General features: G+C 39.2%; 2 protein-coding genes across 2 annotated transcripts in view; both read right to left on the bottom strand.

Moving 5' to 3' along the window:
• The window catches only part of LOC311044932 (uncharacterized protein), a gene marked incomplete at its 3' end in the record, with an annotated part of 112,715 nt that overhangs the window by 27,909 nt on the left and 57,232 nt on the right, over positions 1-27,574 (bottom strand). The window lies entirely within an intron of this gene.
• Positions 1,504-5,649, bottom strand: LOC311046240 (uncharacterized protein). Its single transcript, XM_084058445.1, has 2 exons — positions 5,548-5,649; positions 1,504-3,903 (listed from the first exon to the last, which is right to left on the bottom strand). Exon 2 carries the CDS (start codon positions 3,744-3,746, stop codon positions 2,097-2,099), a length of 1,650 nt encoding a protein of 549 aa, XP_083914571.1. The 5' UTR covers positions 3,747-3,903; positions 5,548-5,649; the 3' UTR covers positions 1,504-2,096.

Below are 27,574 nucleotides of genomic sequence, written 5' to 3'. Positions count from 1 at the left end.
ATGGGTTTTTACTTTCTGTCTTGCGAAACATTATTGTGGATCTCTGACTTTTCACAGTAAAAATAATGTTTTTATTTTCCAGTAGATGTCAGTCATGTGCAGCAGAAGGCAGAAAGGCCTCACGCTCTTGGTTCTCCTTGGACTTCAGCCTCCTCTCAACCAAAGCCTGAACCTCCTGACCTCACTCTGCTACTCAGAGACTGAAACAGTTTGACAAAATTACTCATAATTCTATATACATGACAGTATGACAACACACTAAGTTACTAAACCAACAGAATTACACGCTTTGTCCTTATAGGACACTATTTAGTCATTTTAGTGTCCTTAGAAACACATTCAATGATAGGTGGTGTTCTACTGAACGATAAGGTCACCTTTGTAATTACATGATTGCTGTATTTTGTATAATTTCTTTGCTCAATGTTTTGTACTTTTCAGTACAGGATCACTCCTCCTTCATGAGTGTTTTAAATAGTATGGTTTGAGTGAAAATGCAGTGTTTTGTACAGCATGTAATGAGGATATGACAGGATACAAGAAACTTGGATTTATTAATTTAGTTTTGATATAGTTCTGCTGTTTTCCCCTATTTTCTTCAATTCATTCATTCAAGTAATGTGTTTTGTTTGTCTTGGATTCTTCATTCACTGTGACAGAAATGTGACAAAAACAAATGTTCTCCATGAATTCAAGGCTTCATTTGGTGAGTAAATTGATGGAGGAACATCTGCCCCACTTCCACACCTCCCAGCATGCTTTAAGAGACAAGCATTTTTTTATGGTGTTGCTTTGCAAGAGACTATCCACAAGTTTCCTAGGGAGCTTACTGGGGAAAAGGGTGTGTGTGTGTGTGTGTGTGTGTGTGTGTGTGTGTGTGTGTGTGTGTGTGTGTGTGTGTGTGTGTGTGTGTGTGTGTGTGTGTGTGTGTGTGTGTGTGTGTGTGTGTGTGTGTGTGTGTGTGTGTGAGAGAGAGAGAATTATGGGCATCACTTCCTGTTGTCATTCAATTCATTTGAGGGATCCGTGTCAGTCAACAATAAGAGAATACAATGTTACAATGAGAGAAAAGCATCATACAGTATTCCTGTAGTGATGTGTAAAGCAGTTAGAATTCTTTTTTTCTATACAGTGAGTTCATACCAAACAAATCATATCAAAGGCTTTTTTTCTAGAGTGAAGGAGGCTTTGTGGGAAGAGCGATACATGACTGATGGCTTTTAAATTAGTGCTTATATGTTTTAGTTCTATTTCATTATATTCGTTGGCAAATTGAGTTTGATTTTAAGTGAGATTAGAGGGTTTTTAATCTGTTATGTGTTGCATACTTACTTTAGTGTTATTTATTGTCTTGTGTTTTGTGTTTGTCTTACACAGAGGGCCACAATGAAAATAAGTGTTTTATGTAATGCTTTTAAGTGGTATCCTCTGGATTTTTTAAATCACCCCATGCTGGGAAATAAAACAAACCACACAGGAAGACAGCTGAGGCATTGATGCAGGTAAAATAAGTATAACTTTTATTCAGCATTCACCAGGTCATATTGACAGTTAATGGATACAATTCATCTTGTCAGATTATATAAATACATTTGAACGACATACTATATACGTTACAAAAGATTGATATTTGATGTTTGAGAATTATTTTTCTGAACAGATAAAGCACATCACACATTATTGTTACACCTCTGATTTTGTGGATATTGATTTTCATTATCACATAAAAGGACAAGCCGTCAACATAGCATGTAATGTATTTTTTTTACAACTTTCAAAATGCAGATATAGATTGTAGATTTGAGGTAATAATATTGGTCAACTGTTTTTTGTTTTATTCAACAAAAACAGAATAATCTAAATCTTGGTTGAATGCTCAGCACATCATACTAGGAGTTCAATAAAAATAACTTCACATGGGTTTTTCTTTTCTGTCGAAACTAAAGAAAGAAAGAAATGCACAGTCAGAATTGCTGTATTTCATGCCTCAGTTGGGAGGACCAAGGGCATTATGGGGAGAATCCAGTATAGTATCAACAGTGTGCTGTATCCCTTCTGATACCCAGAACCACCCCTGAACAGATGGTCAGATTGTTTTAGAGAAGTTTTTCTCCTTTTTCTACCTTAGCCATGGTTAGCGCTTTTTGTTTCATTTTTTCCAGGGACTTAATGCGATCCATGTAGCGTGGTTTGCATTCAGACTTCTCTCCCTCAATGAGCAGGTCAATGTACTCTAGAGTGGAAAGTGACTTGGGCTGCAGTGCAATAACTTTCAGTCTGTCTAAACACTCGCCTGACTTCTCTATTAGTTTGACCACCTGCATCTGTAGGTTATCATACTCAGCTGTTAATTTAGAGATCATGTCCTGAACAGATATCTTACCCTTTTTGGCATCTTGATATTTCTCTTGTAGGTGTTTATATGTTCGCTTTTCTGTAACTGTTTCGGTCCCCCAGTTGTACTTCTGATTAAAATGTACACTCCAGGGGCATTCATTTGGGCACTGTTTGCAGTTCCCATCTTTTCCCATCGCACTACATTTGGACTTATCGTTATCATCGCCATATACACAGGGATAATGGCATGTTGTGTAGCACTGCTGACAGTTGGTGTTGAATCCCTTTTTATCTACTTTAACTGGCCTATCGCAGGAGACCTCATACTCAAAGTTCTCATTGGTATGGATGTCTGCTTCATGCTTTGCAAGTATTTCAGTTGTTTGTCTTTTCTCTTCAATCTTGGCTAACCCAAGGTTTACCCCCTTCTGCAAGTTTTCAACAGTGATTTCGAGTGTCTTACGTTCTTTGAGAACATCCGTTGTTAAAGTCAAACTTTTTGTCTCAATTGTGTTCAAAGCATTAAAGAACTTTTCCATGCTTTTGTTACCCATGTCCCAAAACATTTTGTCAAAGGAACCACCATCATCATCATCATCGTCATCATGCACACCAGATGAGTTGTTGGCAGCAAACAAGGCAGAATTGTTGAATTTGAAATGAAGCGGCATTCCTTTGTTTGTTTTAGGACATGGGACCCCTGAGGCTTTGATTGCCTCAAGGACTGGTGGGGTCTGACCATCTGCAAATGTGATCAAAACCCTGATGTTCTCTTCTATATCTTTGCCAAAGATTGAGAGCACAGAGTCAAATACATATCTCTGTGTAGCTGTGAGCCGTGCAAGAGCGGCCTGAGCAACAAAACAAACTGCATCAATGTCAGAGACACCGTGTTTGGCTTTAAAAAGTTTGTGTAACTGCTCTGAGATCTCCCTGTCTTTATCTATTCCCCGAGTGTCACCAAAACCTGGTGTGTCAACGATGGTTAGTGAATAGTCAATCTGAAATCCCTCTTGGTGGTTAATTTGGTATGCAGTGACAAAATGTGTCTGACTCTCAGATTGAGATTTTGATTGATCCTCATCAACTAACTTGAACCGAAATGGATCCTCCCATTTGACACCAAGGATGTAGTTGATCATCCCATTGATGAGGGTGGTCTTTCCTGCCCCAGTTGCTCCAACAACCAATATGGTGCGATTAGGTTTAGGTGAGGCTTTAGACTCTTTACCAACACTAAATCGCTTACATCCATTCTTCTCATCCATCTTTTCCTCTTTCATGGGAACAATGTCAATTATGGGAGCTCCTTTATGATCTTCTAGTTTCTCTCTTCTCTGTTTCATGTATTCTTGCAATGTTTTTGGCCCATAGAAGAGATCTTTGATGGAATCAACAAGCGCATTCATTTTCACACTGTTTTATGCCGTGTAGTTAATCTAAATTTAGAGTACAAAAATATTTTTTGCTGGTGACAAATTCTTGTCAAGTCTTGTTGTCAATACTGTAAGATGATGTTGCTGTTGAGTCTTCTTTGTTTGTCTTTTGATCACCCTCTGGTCCAGTCTGTAACACACAAAACATCTATTCAATCTCAACCAGTCTGTCAAGCAACCAACTTGTCTCTGACATCAACAACATCATCAGCAACATTTCCCAGTCAGCATCCATCAGCAAATCCTGGTCTAATCAGCCGTACAACAAACAAACAAACAAACAAACAAACAAACAAACAAACAAACAAACAAACAAACAAACAAACAAACAGCCAATGGTTCCTAAGGTTGTCACTGCCCTCTGTCAAACTTAAATCAAACTTGTGAGCAGACAATGTGAGTGGTCTTTACCACTAAAAAATCAAAGTAAATACAATGTCCTTTACAGCGAAATAATAAGGGTGCATGTTCAACTGTGTTTTAACTGATAAATTCTGTACTTAAATTAGTGACAAGCAATGTAATACACAGAGGCGTCGCTATGTCTATACTAGGTTGGGGGCTTAGCCCACCAGGCAACGGCCACATGCACGCGCGCTGCGCGCATAGCATGCATGTGGCCCCCCCTGGATTTTTTTGCGGATTCGGGTACTTTTTTCCCCGTTTTTTGTTACTTTATTTCGGTTTTAGGGTTAGGGGTAGGGTTAGGGTTATAGATATATAATTTAAAAAAATATATATATATATATTATTGGTGGCTTTGGATAAAACATTGGTGGCTATAGCCACCGAAGCCCCCGCCTAACGACGCCACTGGTAATACAGCAACTTAGTAATATGCTACTGTACAATTGCTTTTAAAAGTAAACAGCTTGCAAAAACCAGGCATAGGACACATTTATCAAAGACAGGTAAAACGAAAATAGAGTCTGCACACTTTTAAGTATTTTGCTCCCAGTCGATAGTTTATCACATCTCAACAAACACAAAGTCTTCTTCAGACCTTCTTCTTCTTCTTCTGTCTGAAGTAGACCTGTTGTTGGTCAAAATGTAATAAACTATTGACTAGTGACGGCAAGTAACTTAACATTGTGCATGCTAGAACAGTTTTCCTTGATGCAGTGCTGCTTGCTAATGAGTGAATGATTTGACCAAAGTTATTATTTTATTAATTTAACCAAAATGAAGAAATACAAATAAAAAGGAAAAAAAATATCAAATGTTGACTTGACATGCATTCTATTATCCTACCCTTTTTTAACTAAACCTAACTAAAATACCTTTCTCATTTTCTACCTTATACATCATACATATACAGATGGTCTACAGGTAGTGTCCCTACATCCTAAAGCAACCGGCATGCCAATATTTGTTTCTATCGTGAAGCAGCAGCCTTTTATATGGCCTTATTATAGGCGTAAATAACTAAAGTTGACCTTTATGAGGAATATTCACATGCAATACTCTTTTATCAGGGGTAGAAAAAAATGGATTGATGTCCTCTTCATGAAAAGAATGGTCAAAAGTTTTACTTTAACTGCAAAAGACATGAAATACATCCATGAAGTGACTCACCACTGCACAAAAAACGTCTACCCTGAAAGAGGGTAGTCAATCCTTTCTCATTTTCTCCCTGGTGATCAGTAGGATGGGATGTGCTTTAGTGAATACATTGAGTATTTGCCAAATGTTCCCAGATTGTCTGGGTTTTTCCCCCTCCATTTTATATAGTTTCATAGAGGACGGTGTGTAACTGTATGACATCATACTGTACCTGTGCTGGCTGCTTTTAGTTTAGTTGCTGAGCTCTGGAGTCGAGTATTGTTGTAACTCTAAAGGCAGATCAGGACATCAGCACCCCAGGTCTTCAAATCTCCTAAAAACAATGAGCACAACATGTTACACATAATGTGTAGTCTCGCATAGCCAGACAACTATTCCACAATCTCTGAATGCTATATCTAGAGTCTGGAACTACAACTCCCAAGAGAGAGGAAACTGGCACTTCCGGTCACGAAAATATCTTTTAAAATATCTTTACACTTTACTTTTTAATTTCCATTTCTGCTAAGTATACTTAGATGATTTGTATTTATATTAGGATAAATTTGCATGACTGTAAAGACGAAACGGAAATGGAGAAGAGGCTCCACATCCGGTTTATATTCTAATCATGATCAGAGCTTCCGAGTCCCAGACTGTATGCCGGAAACATTTGAAAATTGTGGGAGGCAACAGTCTGGTAACGCGAGACTACATAATGTGTATCTTGTTACACATGTTATTTAATACTGCTCACTCTAACCTTGTGGTCACAGTTAAATGCACACTAATAATGCAATTGCAATACCAATTAAAAAATATAGCTGCAAGCAGCGATAATACGGGGCCAGTGAATAGAGAGAGAGAGAGACATGGAAACGGAATAGATTGAAGAGAGAGAGAGAGAGTGACATGGAAACAATAGATTGATGAGAGAGAGAGATGGAAACAGAATGGATTGATTGGACATCTCAACCTATTGCCATTAACAGGATTCGAACTCTCAACCTTCAGACCAATAGGCTGCAACACTACCTATAGTGCTATAGCTTTGTCCAGGCGGATATTGTCTGTTGAAGATCATAAACTCTTGCCTTCTTTCATGAACCAAGCCCCTGTTTCACTAACACTAAGATCACTCGTTCACAAACCATTTACCAATGAAGAAATTGTACATTTCCTCAGAACCAAAACTAGTGAAAGTAGCCGATCTACAAGCTCACAAACCATGAAAAGTTGTGAGATTGTAGATCAGCTATTTTCAGAATGAAGTATGTCATACGTTGAAAAAAACGTACTCTCAAATAAGCATTTCAGGTTATCTTTACCATTTGCACATGTATTCATTGATACAGTCATGTTGTTTGCAATTCAACTTAAATTAAGTCTGCATCAAGTGAGGCTTGAACTGGCGACCTTGAGATTGTGAGGCATTCATTTAAGGGAGACGCCATTGGCCCAACAGACAAGTAACTGTGAAAAAGGAGATCACACAGATGATACAGTTTCACGCAAATAGCTGAAAAATCCTGGGTTTAAGTGTTTTTCAAACTGCTCAAAATTGCGGACAATCTAAGGGCGGAGCTTACTGGTCAAAGCGATAGATGTGTTCCTCATGAGTCAAGGCACAAGTGTAAGCAAGTTTCACGACTTTCACCCAAACGAGGCATGACTTTTGTCTGTTTAAAGTTTGCATTTTCAAAAAATTGCTATAGCGCCCCCCTTTGGCCAATTGGAGTGAGATTGGTTTCAGTGATATTTGGAATGACTCTCTACATTACTGCAACGTTTCAAAGAAATGTGAGTCTTGCATGTATGTGTTAGGGGCAGATGAATAATTTTCATAAAACTGCAATAGTTAAAATCTATTTCCTCCTGGGATTTTTGAGTAATCTGCACAAAACATTTTACACATGAACTTAGGACCTTTGCCGACAAAACAAAAGCGGCGGATTTTCCATAAGTGAAAAAATGAAGAAGTTATGAGCCAATGGCTGTTTTTCATATAATTCAAAACGGTGGGCGATCTAAAGGTCAGAGGTCAAAAGTCAGACCACGAAAGTTGTCGGGCATGAAGAGACGCATGTGTGTATCGAAGTTTCATGGTTGTAGGTCAAACAGGGCATGAGTTGTACCTGTTCAAAGTTGGCACTTTCAATTGAGTGCTGTAGCGCCACCCTTTGACGAATGAGTGTGAGAATTATTTCTTGGTAGTTTTTCATGAGCATCTACCATATGGCCGAGTTTCGTAAAAAGCGTATGCACGGTTAAGCCAGAACTGGCAAAAACAAGTATTTTTCAAACTGCTCAAAATTGCGGAAAATCTAAGGGCGGAGCTTAATGGTCAAATCGATACGTGTGTTCCTCATGAGTCAAGGCACATGTGTAAGCAAGTTTCACGACTTTCGGCCAAACGAGGCATGACTTATGCCTGTTTAAAGTCTGCATTTTCAAAAAATTGCTATAGCGCCCCCCTTTGGCCAAATGGAGTAAGATTGGTTTCAGTGATATTTGGAATGACCCTGTACATTTCTGCAAAGTTTCAAAGAAATGTGAGTCTGCATGTATGTTTTAGGCGCAGATGAATAATTTTCATAAAACTGCAATAGTTAAAATCTATGGAATCCTAGGATTTTGGAGCAATCTGCACGAAACGTTTAACACTTGAACTTTGGACCTCTGCCGACAACTTCTAGGCGGCGGAATTTCCATAAGTGAAAAAAATGCAGAAGTTAGGAGCCAATGACTGTTTTTCATATAATTCAAAATGGTGGGAGATCTAAAGGTCAGAGGTCAAAAGTCGGAGGGTGAAAGTTGTTCAGCATGAGGAGACGCATATGTGTATCCAAGTTTCATGGCTGTAGGTCAAACAGGGCATGAGTTGTACCTGTTCAAAGTTGCCATTTTCAATTGAGTGCTATAGCGCCACCTTTGGACGAAAGATTGTGAGAATTATTTCTTGATCGTTTTTCATGACCATCTACCATATGGCCGAGTTTCGTAAAAAGCGACTGCACGGTTCAGCCAGAACTGCGAAAAGTGGCAGAAGAAGAAAAAGAAGAAGTGACAGAATACTGCCAATAACAAAACAGGTCCAGAGCTGAGCTCTGGCCCCGTAATAATAATACTTTGAGTAAGGGAGAAGTAATGTAAATGCCTTAATCACACTAATAATAGTAGCAGTAATTATTTAGAGACTTGCCGCTCTATTCGGTGGCGAGTTTGCTTAAACCGCTAATTACTGATTTAGGACTAGGCAAGAGGCGTTCCCCCGCAAAATGTGGTATTCTCTGCCTCCTCCCTCACCCGCCAAACACCTGAGCTACCCCTTACATTATGCATAGGTGTGGTTTGGGCGTTACATTGATAAAACCAATCACCGTGCCAGAAGCCATTGCCTTTAAGAGAAGACTGCGCTAGCCGTCATCCCCGATCCAATATGTGCTCTAGCCTATCTCCCTGTCTGCACTGTTGCCTGGTCTGATTATTATAAGCCACATTGGGCTGGCTTTCCTTCATTTTTTTTTATTTTATCCAAATACATTTTTATATTAATTTGTAGCCTATTGTGTTCACAATAAGCAACTTGAAAGACATTTAAAATATTTATACTATTGGTACACACCGGCTGCTCCCAAATAATTAATTACATCATGTTGCAACAACGCTCCTACAGGCAGCCATTGACCTCCCGATGGTCGACCACAGGGCTGGGCGGTGGTACACAGACATACAGTAGCATATGGCTCTAATAAATTGGCCAGTTTTAGGAAAGGTCAATATGTACTCACGTTGGCTGTTATTGTTCTATTTCCACCATTCTAATGGCTTCCAGGGGTGTGTCATTTACACACACTATGGAGCTACTTTACACAGTGTAAAGTAGCTCCATAGTTCCCTCTGAAGTGACGCAGTTAAAGTTAACTTACATCCATATTGTCCCCGTTATCTTTCATCATTCACCTTTGTTCAGTAATCCCGAACAGAGCTACACTTTAAGTTTACATCAATCATAGCCTCTCAAACCCAGATACATTGCTGCGATGCGTATGTGCGTCGCCTACCTACCCAAAATAACAGACATACAAGATATCAACACGTTGCGTCATGTAGTGTCGACAGATCTGTTATTTTGGGCAGCATAAACAATGAGGCGCATCGAGCAGCGCATGAGGCGTGCGCGCGCCACGGATGTAATGTAAAAACATTACATTACTTGGTCAACAACATACTAGACATGTAACTTGCTTGGAGCTTTTAATGCAGTGGTTCTCAACCTGTGGGTCGAGACCACAATGGAGCACCCAACGCCTGGCGAGCTTGTAGATCTGCTATTTTCACAATATTTATGTGGAACCGAGTCAAACAAAATGGGGGGGGCCCCAGTTCAAATATGGTTATTTTGGGGGGTCGATGGCCTGAAAAGATAGAACCTTTAATGCAGTAAACATGAACGTAGCGTTTACGTGGGGAATATAATAATAATATAATATATATAATATATAATATAATATTCACCCGCAGCATGGGTTTAACGAGACAGCAGCCAAAATGAAAATCACACTAGATGATCCGATCATCTTATAAAAAATTTTAGTGCTTAAGATTTTAGCCCAAACCCAACGGGACCCGACCCGGCCCGTCGGCACCGGCTGGGCCGGGTCGACGTTTTTTTAAATACTATTCTTACACAGCTGCTAAGCAGCTAATAATCACCATAGCGCAAAAGTAGGTCAAATCAATCAATCAGCCAGCTGTTTTCTGTCACTGCGCAGCACTCTTTAAAGTTTAAACCAACATGACATATAGAATGGATCTTCAGACAAATTGGATTATTTCTTCAAATGACAAGAGCAGGCAGCGGGCAGTAGGCTACGAGGTAACATTGGATGTGATTTCTCCATGCAACTCTTTTCCATCAAACAAAGTAATCCAAACTTATCTTACTTAACCATATTTTGTACTGCTTATTTTGCTTGTTAAAAGCATGATTTTATTAAGACATGACAGCAATATGGAAAAAACAAAAATATCTCAATTTAAAATATATTTCATAACCGAATATATTTTTTTAAATGGTTATAGGGCCAGTGTATATATTTATATAGCCTATTTGCTCCATGCTGTTTTTTAAATAAAATGTAGACTGTTGGAATAGGGTAGAATGACTCCTGTTAACAAATTACCAAGATTTAATGAGAAAAAAGCCTTCTTTAGAAAATTGACTGACGGGCTGGTCTGGTCCTAATTTGTCAATTATTAGTCGAGCCAGGCTGAAATATTTAGGGGCTATGAAAGCTAGTTTGAAGTGCTCATGTGGCCTTATAGTCACTTCTTTTTGTTTTCATAGACCTGTGGTTGCTTATTTCTAGCCAAGGCTGGCAACACGGCTCATGGTCCAACGCACAAAGCCATTGCAGTGTCTGCGTGCACTTGGCGGGTGCTTTTAGAATCCACTATCCCCCCCCCCCCCCCCCCCCCAAAGCCGTACCCATGTGTATCTGCAGAATGGCAACTTGGGGGATATAGCAACAACACGCCCACGGCCACACCTCCACACGCAAATAACGGTGTCGGCATAATGGGTGACGGGTAGAGCTGGTGCTAGAATAACATATTGGGGCAGCGCAGCTCCATTTTCCGTATTTAACAGGTTTAGGGTAGGGTTGCGGCTGGCGGAGGTGCCACGGAATAGGGCCCATAGAGCTAAACACCATGATTGTATTTCTATTCTAAAAGCGTCAGTATTTTTTAAATGAATATAACATGTAATTGTGTCCAATCTATATGGTGGAGTATGTTGATACAATATAACTTATACAATTGAGGTGGTTGGATTTTGTCTCCCTGCTCTTCTATTGAGACATTTAGATCATGTGTCTAGGTGAGACATGAACTTTGACATGATCCTGTTTCTGGTTTGACACAAATTTTGACTTGAAGTCAAGATTCAATTTATCCCCTGAGCAAGCACGCATGCTCTATTAGCTCAATGGTAAAACAAAAAAGTCTGCGCTTGCGCAGGAGAACCGGGTTCAAAGCCGGGGTAGAAGAGGAAAGTTAGTGCAGCTTTTAACGAAGTAGTGCTGGAATGAAGCTATTGTATCAGGGGGCAATGTAGTAATATAGTAATGTAGTTTGTCACTACAGACACAACTGCATTAGAAATGCAGGGTTAAAGTAGGCCTGTCACAATTACTACATAATCGCCATCTGTTCAAGTTGTGAGCTTATAGATCAACTAAAATTTCCTTATCATGACAGCCCTACATATCTGAGCATCTGACCTGGGGAGTGGGGCTTTGTCTGTGTGCACAGCCAGGTGATCATGTTAACAATGGATGAAGTTATCATCAAGCTCTCTCTCTCTCTCTCTCTCTGTTGCTACTGTATACTTTAGGAGTAAATCATTGCTAACATTTGTTTACCAAACTGTTGCTGGGAAAACTGACTGTCAGAGTGAGACCAATGAGACCGAGTGAGACCCATTTTATGAATACATTTGAAATACAGCTTATAAGAGGTTTCTGTGAGAAGTGGGAGAAAGCATTAGCTAGACAGATATGTTTTTTCTATTTTTTTTCTATTTTTGACTAAACGTAGCAATACTACAATATAGAAATACAATATTGCAAGCAAAAGGCCTGTATTTTATTTTACTTAGAAAAAACAAAAACAATCTTTCAACATTTTCAAACTTAGCAGATCTATTAAGCTCACAATATGTGACATTGTGACACGTTGTGAGCTTGATCTGGCAAGGAATATCACTTCAAACACTAGCCATGCTTTGTATGGAGAATATAGGTTGCTGCCTTCAGGAAGGAGATACAGTGTTCCTACATACAATAAGGTCAAACTGAAGAGGTCCTTTGTCCATCAGACGACATTGAGGCTTAATCAGGAGTTATAAGCCAGGGGTAGGCTGAGTGGTGGACATTGCTCTTGTCTTTGCATGTCTTTATGTATGTATTTGTATTTTGTTGTTTTCTTGTGTCATGTCAAATGTGTGTACTGTTATATGTTGCATACATGGCTGTTCCTGGGTCGCAAGACAAATTTCAGTGCAAACTGACAATAAAGTATTATCGTATCGTATCGTATCGATCTGCTGTTTTTGAATATCCTAAGTATAAAACAGGTCTCTTGGTTAATGTTATGTAAAGTTAATAAGTTAAGTTAAGTTTTGTGATAATGATCTGAATTAATTAGTAGAAGTATTGAAAAATATAAATAGCCTATTCAGGCAAAGTAAAAGTACCTCAAAATGAGTATGTGAGTAAATATTAAGTTAATATTTATTGAATAGTAAGTAATTTCCCACTACTGCAAAAATGGTTGTCTGTGCCTTATTATGGCAGAAATATATGTAAGGTGTCAGCACCATTACTGGACTGGATTGGTTAAGATCATTTTCTATACCTGTAGGCCTACGGTTCCTATTGTGGTAGTATTTTTAAACAACTTTCTACATTTTGCACGGAAAGTTTACGCTTCGGCGATAGTTGACTATAGTTGAAAACACGTATTCTTTTTTACATTTCTGCTGGGTAGACATTGCTGGTTTCTGCCCAACAGCAGGTGTGTGTGTGTGTGTGTGTGTGTGTGTGTACATATATGCACGCACGCACGTGCGTGTGTGTATATATATATGTGTGTATATATATATATATATATATATATATATATATATATATATATATATATATATATATATATATATATATATATATATAGAGAGAGAGAGAGAGAGAGAGAGAGAGAGAGAGAGAGAGAGAGAGAGAGAGAGAGAGAGAGAGAGAGAGAGAGAGAGAGAGAGAGAGAGAGAGAGAGAGAGAGAGAGAGAGAGAGAGAGAGAGAGAGAGGCAAATTCGAAAATTCAATTGAAATAAGAGAAATGCTCTTTAATCTTCAGAGAATTAACACATTTTTTGAGACAAATATAAATGTAAAATGCAATAATGTTTACATTTAATCTACAGGTGTGCTCATTCTGTGACGGAATTAAAACGATAAATACAAGCTCATTTGATATTCAATTTTCAAAAAATACCCCGCAAAATAGTAAAGACAGATATAATAGACAATATTAAAATGAAAATGCAATTTTGAAAATGTAAATGAAATAAGAGAAATACTTTTCAATCTTTAGATAATGAACGCATTATTTGAGACAAAAATGAATATATAAGGCAACAGTATTTACATTTAATCTTCAGGTGTGCTCATTCTATGACAGAATTAAATGAATACATAAAAGGTCATTAGATTTTTTTTTTTAAATGCCACGCTAAATAATGGAAAATATTAAAATGAAAAGGTTATTTTGAAAATTAAAATGAAATAAGGCTAATGCTTTATAATCTATTGAGACACAAATTAATATATTATTCAATTGCATTAAATGACATTGCTTTATCATTTTCAAATCCTACCCTGCGCAATAATAGTAGGATTCATTTTCAGGAGTAATTTTCTTTAGCTTATTCATTCTGTCATAGAATTACCACACCTGAAGATTAAATGTAAATGCTATTGCATTATATATTCATTTTCGTCTCAAAAAATGCGTTCATTATGTGAAGATTAAAAAGCATTTCTCTTATTTCATTTTAATTTTTGAATTAACATTTTGATTTTAATATTGTCCACTATTCAGCGGGACATTTTTTGAAAATTTAAAATCAAATTATATTTTATTTTTCAATAGAAATCTGTCATAGAATGAGCATACGTTTTCATTTCAATAACATCACAAAAATCCCTTGACATCCTGAAGATTAAAAAGCATTTATCTTATTTCAATTGAATTTTCGATTGTGCCATTTCATTTGAATTATCCATACTCACAAGACCCTGAGACTCTTTGCCAAAAATAGCCCCCAATGTAATGTAACACACTGTGGGTTTGTTTGCCTTCATAACATGCCCAGAATAGAAATGCAAAGGTTCATTAAGCTAATATATAGAGTGTCATTGGATTACAGTGCAAGTAAAACATCAGAAGTTAAACTCTAAAATGCAATGACAGTACTTTACTTACAGACTGGCTGCTCCTGATGCTCTGTCAGTGGGGACTGTCCACTGTTCACTTAAGGCTCTCATGCACAGGGAAGCTCCTCCCCTTTCTGTGATGTCATGCAGAGATGGGAGGGGAGAGCGGGGAGGAGAGAGAGCAAATGCCTTTTTCTGAGAAATGGGCTGACTAGCTGTAACACACACGCACGCACGTACACACGTACACACACGCACACACACAATATTTTACCTCTAATCGTGACCACTCCAAAAAGGAGTCGGTTTTGGAGAGCATGTTGTTTATTTGTGATAAGAGGCAACTTGAACATATATATATACACATATTTACAAGCTATCAACGCACTGTGACATGGCGTGTCAACTAGGGTTTAACATTTTCCGGGAAATAGCTAATTTTAATTCCCGGGAATTTTCAGACCTTTTCCCGGGCTTCCCGGGAATTCCCGTTAAAGGGTAAAAAAAAAAAAAAGTGCCCACTAAAATGCATTTATATGTAGATACTTAAATAGCCAATTTTACACCGAGGTGCCCAAATGTCCCTATTGTGTCCACCTATTAACTTTCACTAATAATGACTTAATTAGATTTTTTAAAATCATATAAATATAATATATAAATATAATAGCCTATAGTGCCCTGCCCTGGCGGAGATCTGCCCTGTTGCGCAGCGGGTGAAGACAATTAACTTAACGAGGAGCTGCGCTCAAAACGCACTCAAACAATGTCGAACTCTAGCTGCTGAAATAAACGTTCCATTTGTATCATTGTTGACAAGAGAATTTGCAAAAGGAATATGTATTTATTGTCCATCAGAGCGCCGGTGAGGTCACAGCTTTTCTCTACTTTTGTAGGATATTGATTTGATTGATATCCTAAACTTGTCATTTGTTTGCAGTTATTCCTTTATATTAGGCTACTTGCTGGATATTATAAGACTCCATTTTGGGATGTTGGCTGTATTTTGTCTATTAATCTATATTTTGTTGTTGATCAAATGTGGGGTTTTGTAGTGTGATTTTGATGTGCACATGCATGCGCTTGCGCTGCCAGCACTGATGACAATCAATGAGACAGACAGCTGTTGTGCAGTTCACTTGTTCTAGCCTACTGGGTAGTTCTAGTAAAATGGTAGTTTGAACGTTCTAAAATGCAAGTGTGACGGTGGCCAGGTTGTCACATGTGACTTGCCACTTCTTTCTAGAATGCTGGCACTCTTTACGCTTTCTCAATAAATAAATAAATAACAATACACATTAAACTCACAATAATAAAATATCAGTTGCACAATAAAGTGCGGGGTGCGTAATTACTGTGAGAATAATAATGATTGTCAAATACTGCAAGACTACGCCACCCTTTTGTTTAAGAGGTAGGGTCCTCTGTAACACTTTCTTAGGCTATTCACAGGTTCGAGTTTACCCAGGTAAGTATAACACTTTTGAATGAGAACAACACTTTATAAAATATCCCTCGGAGAAAACTGGACGGAAACAGGTTTGTATAAAAAGGTAATTAATTTTATTGTCCTAATACAACGGCATCTATAAGCCATAAAACAATGAAAAGCATAAACAAAAATACAACACTAAACACTAAAACCCTCAACCTCCTATGGCGCCCGCTAACTAACTAAAATACACAATCACAGGAACTCAACAACAAGGCTTAAAACACAGGGCTTGTGCGAATTTAGCAAATAAATATAAATCTAGCATAAAGTGCCTACTTCTACTGAACCAGTAAAGTGACAGGTGCTGATTTAAAGTGCTAAATACTCATCACGGTTTGAATGCAAACGGTGGGGAATGTCCTTATATGGGTGTAGTGGATCGGGGGTTTAGGCCAGGAACCTCTGCCTCTTCAGTTCTTCGTATGCGCTGCCTGCAATTATAGAAACTAGAACCAGTTCATCTGTTCAATGTAACTTCACATGGGAGGTTTAGGACCGTGGTTTTATAAAGGTAACGTTGCATAGGAAGGTACTTACACGCACGCCAGACTTAACGTCTGGCTATGAGTGTGTAGAGCGCGCAACGTTATCGCCACTGGCCGTTTCCTCTGCTCCTTGGTTCGGTTCGTCTCCTTTTCCTCCCCGTCGCTCTCGTCTACCGCTGCGGCTTCTTGTCACTGGAAGCGGGCACGTCTCAGCTCACCGTCCGCTGCTTGTGGCTGGGTGCGTCCCGCTGTATCCTTGTTCTCCACCTTTGCTCCGTGGCTCTCCTATACCTGTGCACAACCTGCTCCCTCGGCTGTCACCTTCACACTGCCCTGTGTGCCTGTCTCTCTGCTGTCCAAATGCCCGCGCCCACTTTTGAACAGTGTGGACCACACCCTATCCTACTCCCATTCGCTCTGCCAACAGCGTGACCTGGGGACATTGGCTGGCTGGAGTCACACGGTCAAAGTCATGCAGCCTATCATGGGGTTCATTGTCAAGTGTCTCAGGGACCGTCAAGGAAGATTTTGAAAGGAAAGGACAGAAAGTAATTCCGTTCTCTAGATATATGACGGGTGGCAAAACTCGCACCGGAAGTTGGTGAATAACATTGCAGTGGATGGAGCCAGCTGGAGCAGCTCATGAACAAACATTATTTCTGAATGATTGAGACCATTGTAAAATAATCGCTTCAGGAAAATAAAAGAAAACATATCACACATTTTTTTCTGCTCTCTTGTTTTTCCATGTACACTCTACATACATTTATTTAGGTATCCAAAGAGCAGAGAGAGTAAGATTCTCACTAGGCAGCCAGACTGATTGACAGTCACTGATTGACAGCTGTCTGCCAAACAATCAGTCAACACCTGTTGACAGCTCACACACGTCCCCCCCCTCCCCCTGCAACCCCCTCCCCCCTGGAACCCCCTCCCCCTGCCCCCGCCCCCCCCCCCCATGCATTGTGACCTTGTAGATCGGCTATCTTCTTAATGTATGTTTTGTAATAATAATCAAAATCTACAAAGTGGTCCGGACCAGGCTAACAGCCAAGCTTAATTAATCCAGTGCCTTGTTCTTCAAGTTTTGTGATATAGCTGTTAGTCCAATGACTCCAATCTTTAACCAATTTTTCCACAGTTAATTCAACACATATTTTGTTTTACATGGACTCATTTTAATGACCCTGCATTCAAATAAAATGAAATAAATACAATAAGATATATCAATTTAATTATATTACTGAAATAGTGTGTGACCATGAATCATAATTGTTTCACAATGACTCATGTGATGTCATTGTCACTCTGTTAACACTATAGTTCACATTGTAGATGTTTGATAATATATTCGGGTTTTTTTTATTATAAAAAATGTCTGACATACATACATACATACATACATACATACATACATACATACATACATACATACATACATACAAACATACATACATACATACATACATACATACATACATACATACATACATACATACATACATACATACATACATACATACATACATACATGTTTCAAATAATTGTAGTGGAGTAAAAGTATGAGATGTAGTGGAGTAGAAGTAAAAGTATTGGAAATTGGAAATACTCGAGTAAAGTACTAATGCCTCAAAATTGCACTTAAATACAGTACTTGAGTACATGTACTTAATTACTTTTTAATTATTATTTGATTATTGAGTATTACATTGATTTGATTATTATTACAAAACATACAGTAAGAAAATAGCCGATCTACAAGCTCACAATGCATCACAAATCACGATTTGATGCATTGTGAGCTTGTAGATCTGCTATTTTCAAAAGATTTGTATACATTTGAAAACTTGAATTGGGACATTTTGTATAATGAGTACTTTTACTTTTGGTATTTTCGTGTGTGAGCTGTCAACAGGTGTTGATGATTGTTTGGCAGACAGCTGTCAATCAGTGACTGTCAATCAGTCTGGCTGCCTAGTGAGAATCTTACTCTCTCTGCTCTTTGGATACCTAAATAAATGTATGTAGAGTGTACATGGAAAAACAAGAGAGCAGAAAAAAATTAGTGATATGTTTTCTTTTATTTTCCTGAAGCGATTATTTTACAATGGTCTCAATCATTCAGAAATAATGTTTGTTCATGAGCTGCTCCAGCTGGCTCCATCCACTGCGATGTTATTCATCGAACTTCCGGTGCGATTTTGCCACCCGTGAGTGTCACGTCATATATCTGGAGAACGGACGGACTCTGTCCTTTCCTTTCAAAATCTTCCTTGGGGACCGTGGGGAAATATATTGCCAGGTTAAAACGTTCAGTGAGAGATTACATAGGATACATTTAAGATGATGGTTATTTTCAGTGCATTATACAGGTTTTTACGCATCAATAAAATAGTACAAAATGTATTTTCATCACTGGTTTTTGACCCTGTCACACAAGTGTAGGTAGGGCAGGCTACATTAATGATGATAAAAAAATCGGACCACATCGGTCTAATACTCTCTCTCTCCCTCCCTCCCTCCCTCCCTCTCTCTCCCTCCCTCTCTCTCTCTCGCACGCGCTCTCTCTTGCTCTCTCTATCCAGCTCTCCGGTCTCTCTCTCTCTCTCTCTATCAAAAGCATTGCTTGGCTTGTGCGCATTTTAAGCTGGAATATAGGCTCGATCAAACCTACCTACTGTTTATGCAGCGTTTCACTTGATGATGTTGAATCTGAACTAGTCAACTGGTGTCTACCGACAGCAGAGGAAACAGTGAAATCAGCGTGCGTACTGCGCAGGGCAGGCATGGGGCATCACGGCCACTTGTGTTTTATTTTGTTCATTACTGTTACATTCATTCAGTGCGTCCCATATTGGTTCACAACGGGACGATGGGACCCTGCCCTGGTCGGCAACGCGGCAAGTAACTTGCCTAATTATAATAGTAATTCCTCCACGCTGTAGATAGGGCTTTCTACTAATTAGTATTCATTTCTAACAAGAAAAAAAAAACGGGAAGCCCGGGAACCGAAGTGAATTCCCGGGATGGTAAAAAAACCCGAATTCCCGGGATTCCCGGTGTTAAACACTAGTGTCAACAGCTTATCCACAAGTTTCCTGGGGCATGGTGGGCATCACTTCCTGTCGATTTGATCAGGACTGGGTACAAACACACTTGTCCGTTTGCTGGCGGAAAACGGGTCGCTACGAAACGGAAGCTCTTGTTCCGGATCCGGCCATTTCTGTCTGTTACTCAATGAAAAGCGGAACACGGATGTGCTTTTTCCGGACCGGATCGCGTCCGTTTTTCCGTTTTTTTTTTAACATGGGAGTGGATGGGACTTCCGGCCGTTCGTTCGGTCGCGAACGGAGATGTCTGTTTGTACCCTATCAGAGATCAAATCGACAGGAAGTGATGCCAACCAATCACCATGCCCCAGGAAACTTGTGGATCTGTTCTTTTGGGTAGGTCAAGCTCCTGCGCTGGTTCATGCTCTAATATGCATGACGTTTACAAATTGTACTCTCACGGATGAGCCGATCATCTTGTAAAAAGAAAGAAAGATTCAAATTAAATTATTTTCCAGTCTTCATTTGCCTCACAGGTCCATTTGGTTAATGTCTCTGCTAAATGTTACACAAAATATACAAAGGTCAACTAAAAGGTGCAAAGACAACTCAGACTCAGTACAGGCGCCCGATGCATGGTTTATGACACACAACGCTGATGAAGGCTTAACGCCGAAACGCGTCCGTTGTTATCTGTTCTGCAGCTTACTACCACGCTTAAAATGCTTAAAATATATAAATAAAAGTAGCTTAAAAGGACTGTTCCGTGAGTGCTGGTATTCTCTTATTGCATGGGTTATGACAAACCTACAGTATATGAAAAAGATTTAAATTATAGACTGCTTTTTTGCACCAACTGTGGTACAGCAGATCTTCAGATTAGAGTCCTACTAGTCAGGAGATATTAGCAGAATATTTTCCAATCTTGGAATAAATTCCTTACCCAAAAAGATCTTCACCAATGTGTTTGTAAAGGTGTCTAGTAACACATCTCACAAAGACTGAAATGCAGTTTCCCTAGGAGAATTTTTGACAGCTCCTTAAAGTTGGGGTACCCACCATAACCTTGGTTAAAAAAAAATCCCCCCCAAAAAAAATAAAATGTAATTCTGTTTTAAGTAGCATGTGAGGGGTCAAACTAGGGTGTTTTTATGATTCTGAATTTTAGCCCAATCTTCTTGTGCTAAAAACGGCCATAGCCATCCTTTTCCAGGTATACTTTTTGTGTAAAAAGCCCATTGAGATTGGGCCGTTTTTAGCCCAAGGAGTGGTTTTGGTGCAAAACAAATGCTTGCAATGGATTCAGAATCATAAAAACACCCTAGTTTGACACCTCACATGCTACTTAAAACAGAATTAAATTTGGATTTCTTTTTTTTTATTTTGTTTTAACCAAGGTTATGGTGGGTACCCCAACTTTGAGGAGCTGTCAAAAATTCTCCTAGGGAAACTGCATTTCAGTATTTGTGAGATGTGTTACTAGACACCTTTACAAACACATTGGTGTAGATTTTTTTTGGTAAGGAATTTATTCCAAGATTCTTTTAATATCCCCTGACTATACAGTGTGCAAGCGTTTCTTTTGTTTTCATTTTTGGTTTGCGCTCAGCACCTGCGGTATGGTTCACTGTGTGAACCGTGTGAAGCTGTGAACCATACCGAAGTGTGTGTGGGGGGCTGCTAGGGGGGGTTACTGTCAAGGCACGCTCTTCAACCACTGGAACAGGATGTGAAACCATTTGTGTCTGAGAAAAAGAAAACACAATTGAACTACACTTCTAGAAGAGCGTAGGTTGTTCAAAAAGGTCAACTAAAAGGTGTAAAGACAACTCAGACTCCCTATGGGCGCCCGATGCATGGCATGGGCTATGACGAACCTATGTTAGGCTATATGAGAAAGATTCAAATTAAAGACTGCTTTATTGGACCAACTGCTGTAAATAAAGCAGTCTTCAGATTGGAGCCCGACAGTGTGCAAGTGTTTCTTTTGTTCAGCACCTGCCCAACTTTAGAATTGTTATGACCCTAGGGTCATAATGTATTTTCCTTTGTGTTTTCCCCCTCATTGGTGTGTTTGTGAATGATTGGTAAGGAGTGAGTGATTTGAATACCAGCTGGTGTGAATGAGTGAGTGGTGGCTGAGTGTCTGGGTGGTTAATAGCTGGAGCCTGCTGATGAGTGGCTCCTGTGACCAGGCTGGGGACTATAAAGATGGCTGTCCCCAGTCACTCAGATGTCTTCCTTCCAACCAGCCTTCAACCACACCAGTCATTTGTGTTTGATAGGGATTTTAGCTCTGTTAGTGTTTTAGGGTTGCTTGTTTTAACATGAATTAGTTTACAGCTTTTAGGTATTGTAGGGGTGGGTGGCCTTTCTTTTGTTAATGTTTATGTGTGAAGTTAGGTAAGATCTATGTTTTTCTGTTTGGTACAGGTAAGCATAGGCTTTTGTTCTGAGTTTGATTTGATGTACAAGGGCCCACCCTGAGGTAATTTACCCATGTTGTAATCGTTGTTTAATAAATCACTGTCCTTTGGACATTTAAACTTGTGTTGACTGGTTATGTTTTGGAGACTGGGAAGGAGGGAGTCCATTATGTGTTGCAACCATAGGCTCCCCTAGGCCGGGTCGTAACAGATGTGCATGTCCTTCCTCTTTTTCAAAGATAAGATATCATACATAAAATCATAAAGAATAGTAGGCCTACATAAAAGAAGCTATGAATGATTTGCAAGAGACTACGTGTAAGACTACCTGTAACTTAAGCAACTGCTGAGCAAGAGCAGAGTAAAGAAAACAAGAAAGAATTACATACTGTACTCAGGTAATGTCATCTGATAGTCAGTCATCATGATGGGAGTTACTAGCTTATCAATCAATCAATCAAACTGTATTTATAGAGCACATTTTCACACAACCTTAGTTGACCAAAGTGCTGCACAAGTAAAAGAAAAGCAATACATCAAATCAAAGAACAAAAACACAAAAACATGTAACACATAACATGCCTGCAGGAGACACAGACATAGAGCGAGATTGTTCATTTACACCTACAGTATGTACACAGAAGGTAGAACACATTAGATAGGAGTTAAAATAGGAATATTTAGGAGTGGATGTTGTTAAAAGCCAGAGAGAAGGTGAGTTTTTTGTAAGGACTTTTTTTTTTTTTGTAATGGATTTAGCAGATCTGATGTGGGCCACCACAAAAGCGCGGTCAGCTTAGTCTTCCTGGGGACCAGCATGAACCCCAGAGCCTCAAAAGAGAATTATTTTCTCATGAGGAAATAACAGGAGTCACACATGAGTGACACATCGCTGACAAAGCTGCACTTAGATCATATTCATATTCCAGTTCTTAATGTACTTTGGTGGTAAAGACAATCTATTTGGTACAAATTCTCAGATCCAGGGCCATCAAATGTGACTTTTTTGGCAAGACACAATAACATTCAGATTCAACGATTAGGACATGGAGCTAACTTTAAACTGAGGCCATCTGTTCTAAAAAAAAAACAAATGCATAGAGTAACTGTCATGAAGGGCGTTTTGATTACAGTAATTACACATCTTTTTTCATCAGATTATAAGTAACATCTGGTGATATGACACAATACCTTACATGCTCATTCTGCATGCATGCAGTTGACATAGAAAACAGAACATTCTCTCTGTTCAGTGTATGTTTGTACAGAGACCTGCAGACATTAGCGCCAATCCTGTGCGTGCCGGGGAGCCCGAGCACCCAACGAGAAAGCCGAGCACCCACAGGAAATGTGTCGGTCGGATGACTGTTGTGTGATGCTTTGTAACGTGCACAGGATGCACGACCCGCTCTGATACCGTGTGTTATTGTGAACAGATTTCTGTCATTCAAACTCTCTGCCTGTAATCTGCAAAGTCCTTATACCAGTTATGGTTTCATCATCAGCCAATAATCAAATTATATGACTTGAAATGTAGTAAAAAGTCCTTTTGTACACCTACTGGCACAGGTGCGTAGGAGCAGGCAGCCAGTGCATGAGACAGGAAAGAATGGTGATTGCGCACACTGTCTTCACTTAAAGCAAAAAAGTATTTTATTGCGAGTACAATGTTTCCAACTGACATTCATCAGGTATTTATGATTAAGGGGTTAAAACTTGGTTGATGTGTGTGTGACTTGTTGTTGAGTACCCTACCCGCCCAACATAAATCGGCATCCATGCCTGCAGAGATGGTGGTTGCAGAGAGGCAGGTGTTGTTTGCAAGGCATGTGGTTCTTTGTGACCACATCCTCTGCTCTCATGAGAGCAGAGGATGTTTCATTTATACCCACACGCACGAGAGCAGAGGATGTTTCATATCTACCCACACGCACAACCGTTAACTTCACCTTGTCAAAACAAGATGGCGCCGACATGCACAGCGGTGAACTTCACCCTGTCAAAACAAGATGGCAGACTGACAAGTCAACTTGCTTGGTCTCCACACAAACAACCTTTGATTTCCTATACTGACACATCTGGTCAAAATTCATGTCAGATCCTGTGTCTAAGTGAGGCATGACCTTTGACACAATCTAAATGTCTCAATAGAAGAGCAGGGAGACAAAATATAACCACCCCAATTGTATAAGTTATATTGTATTAACATACTCTACCATACAGATTGTATAAGTTAAATTGTATTACATAGTGCCTCTTTAAGTAGTGAAACTCTTGTTTCAGAGAAGTATAACTCTCTGAAACCACCTGCACTGCATGCACTGATGTGCTTGTAGAACCACTACGTTTTACAAAGCCTGCAGAAACACCTATTAAAACATAGAAATGACTGAGGAACCAGAACTAAATACTTTTACTCCTACTGTACACACACACACACACACACACACACACACACACACACACACACACACACACACACACACACACACACACACACACACACACACACACACACAAAGATGTAACAAAGAGGAGAGCGGAGAGGGAAGCCAGAAACATGCTAGTGTGAGAGCAGAAGTGTGGAAAAAAGAAACAGCCAACCTAAAAGTACTCAGTACTTTACAGCCTCCTTAGAAATGTACTTCAGTAAAAGTAAAATATTTGTCTCGGAAATGTACTCGGAGTAAGAGTAATAAGTATCAAAAACATCTAACACTCAAGTAAAGTACAGATCCTTAGAATCTGTACTTAAGTACAGTACTCAAGTACATTTACTCCATTACTGTCCACCACTGCCTATACTGCAGTCTTACAGTAGCCAGACCATTAAATAGATCTGGGGCACTGGTATGGAGGTAGCTATTTGTGTGCAGTATTTGAACCCGAGACAAGTTTTGCCATGGGGACTATAAATTATAATATTGTATTATTTATTGGATTATTATTATCTGACTGCTGAAAAGTGGTTAAGGACCGCCTAAGATCATTTTTAAAAAAAATGCATCATTTGAATTGACCAACAATGGAGTCTATCATGTCAATCTCTATATCAATACATTTTATTGCTTTCATTGTAAAACGTAATACATTCATATCAATAATTCTTATTGCATTCATGTAAAATATTATCTACTTTCATAGCAATACGTTGGTGTAGAGCATCCAACGTGACCAATAGACAAATAGTGGGTATATTGATACTGTACATTTTAATTTTGTAATAAAATCGTTAGACTCAACAGATGGGCCACAAACATAGGCGGCGGGTAATGAAGGCTAGGGTAGGCTAAGCCTTCCCAAATGTTATCCTGGGATATTCTGGGAATTGTGCAAATTATATATAATATATGTGCGCAGCATTATTTAGTTATTTTTTTTAATAATAAATCAGTAAAATCAGACAAAAATAAGAATTAAGTAACATAACCCTAACCTAACCCTAACCCTAAACCTAAAACCGAAATAAAGTAACCAAAAACCGAAAAGAAACTAACAAAATCCGCCCAAAAAAACGCAATAATGCACGATTTCGAACCCCCCAGCCTCAAGCCAGATCTCCTAGCCTTCTCAATTGTCAGGCTCACCCGCCGCCTATGGCCACAAAGGTGGAGACATAGTAATAAGGGAACCAATACCGCTGACTATAGATCTACCAACCAGAATAACTGGAATGACAGGATGATCAATATTAAACTTTACTCTTGCACGCTGTGATTCTCACATTAGTTTTCTTGATATTCGTTTTGGTCATCAAAGAAGGGGTAGGCTGCACCAGCGCTCCTGTTTTCTGACCTAAAGGGGCGTGTTTAACATCTCCGGCAAGAGAATGCGCGTGATCCCATTGGTTCACCGATCTGTCCGTCAGCCCCCGCCCCGTCAACACAACATTACAAGCGACGCCCACTGCACTCTGGTTGGTTGGGGAAATGAAACACTTCCTATATCGGGTACACCGACGCGCTGGTCCAGGCTTATATTTTTTAGCAAAACTAAACAATAAAAGCCTGGAGATCGAGGCTAAAGAAGGGGTTACTCTGCAGACATACTTATTTCGTAAGCCATATAGGAACACTTAACTCCGTGGTGACAGCTTCCAACCCAGAGATCTTATCAAGTCTACCCATTAGCCAGTTCCATATGATCCATGGGCCAGATGAGATGTCGGTATACTGAAAGGTGGCAAAGGTTACTTATCATTTTTGAGAAGCTCTATGTCTGTAGATAATATTTTGGTATGATAACCCTTTGTGTGTCACAGCTAAATTGGTGTTATCAGCTGCTAAAGTTATCCTCTCCCATTTAAAAATCTTGGTATTGGCTCATGTTCAGGACATATTTCAATATTGTTTACTATAGTGTTAGGTATCGTTTTTAAGGGGACACTTTAAAGGGATATTTCACTTTCAAAAAAACGTTGGGTCATTTTATCGTCTACTCAGGCTTTTGTTTGCCGTGTTTTTTCGATTACTTTTTTCATTTATTTATTTTCTTTCATATATTTTTTTTCATTTTCTTTTTTTTTTTTTAAATAAATGAAAAAGGTAATCGAAAAAACACGCCCCCCTCGCGTATTAGGAGGGCAGGGTGAGTCACCAGAACCAAGGACGGGTGTTTTTGATGAATCTAACATGTTAAAAATGGAGTTTGAAGTTATGGGTTTGTATAGGAAGGGGGCGTGTCTGATAAAATGAATATCAAATATCTAAATAATGAATCAGAAGCAACTTAAAAACTGTCTGGGGGGCTCACAAAGTAGACGATAAAATGACCAAACGTTTTTTTGAAAGTGAAATATGCCTTTAAGCTTGCATTCAAGCCCTTTTGTGAATATGTAAGTACAGTGGTGACTGGAGCTATTCAAACTTTTAATATACAAATGTTCCCACCATTTTTGCCTAAACCATATTTTTTCTTTTAGTCCTGTGGCATCAAGAAACATCACAGACACAAACCACATTAAGTGGAATACTGACATGACCCTAACAATTCAGGAAATATATAATTTACCCATATTATTTCATTTTGAGGTGGTGATTTTCAGCCTTATATTAAACAACATATTTTTGGGATGTTCTCAAGCATTCGTAGAGGTACCAGAATCAATTGAAAAACCTTTCGCATCAATGTTTTGGGAGGTTAAGTGATGTTATTTCTTATAGGCCTATTACTCATAAAAAGTGCTCGTACGTTCCAGTGTATGTTTAGGCCGTGTCACCGGCATGCATTTGTGTGTAAGGGCAGGTACACACTGCAGGACCTTAAAGTGGTAGGGGGGTCATCTGATCGTTAAGCATTACACACTGCAGGAGTTTATTTCTTGAAATCGGCTGTCATAATATCGTTGTGGTTTTCACAACACGATTGATCCCCAACAAGGGATGCTATCTCCAGAGTCAGACCCAATACATACATTTGTGTTTATTCCAATTAATTTTAATCGAGTATCCCGTGATATGCCTCTCCCCGCCCCCCCCCCCCAAGATCCGTGTGGATTTGGAAAATATTCCACATCTTTAAAAATAGCCTATCTACAACGTGAGCTTGTAGATCGTCTATTTTCAAGTATCCAATGTATTTGTATATAGGCTTAAAGTGCTCATAGTCGCTTTTGTTGGGCTTGATTTCACAAACCTGGTTGCTTATTTCTCTCTCAAAATCTGGCAACACTCACAGATAACGACACACACACACACACACACACACACACACACACACACACACACACACACACACACACACACACACACACACACACACACACGCCGCTCGCTCTCTGTGTCTTTCTCTCTCTCTGTGTCTTTCTCTC

The sequence above is a fragment of the Gymnoscopelus microlampas genome (assembly GCF_963454915.1).
Source record: "Gymnoscopelus microlampas genome assembly, chromosome: 5".
In the NCBI taxonomy this organism is placed as follows: domain Eukaryota; kingdom Metazoa; phylum Chordata; class Actinopteri; order Myctophiformes; family Myctophidae; genus Gymnoscopelus; species Gymnoscopelus microlampas.
This window is presented reverse-complemented; position numbering and strand designations above follow the sequence as displayed.

Excerpts from the sequence above, each read along its gene's own strand:
- LOC311046240 (XM_084058445.1), bottom strand. The coding sequence starts at position 3,746 with ATGAATGCGCTTGTTGATTCCATCAAAGATCTCTTCTATGGGCCAAAA.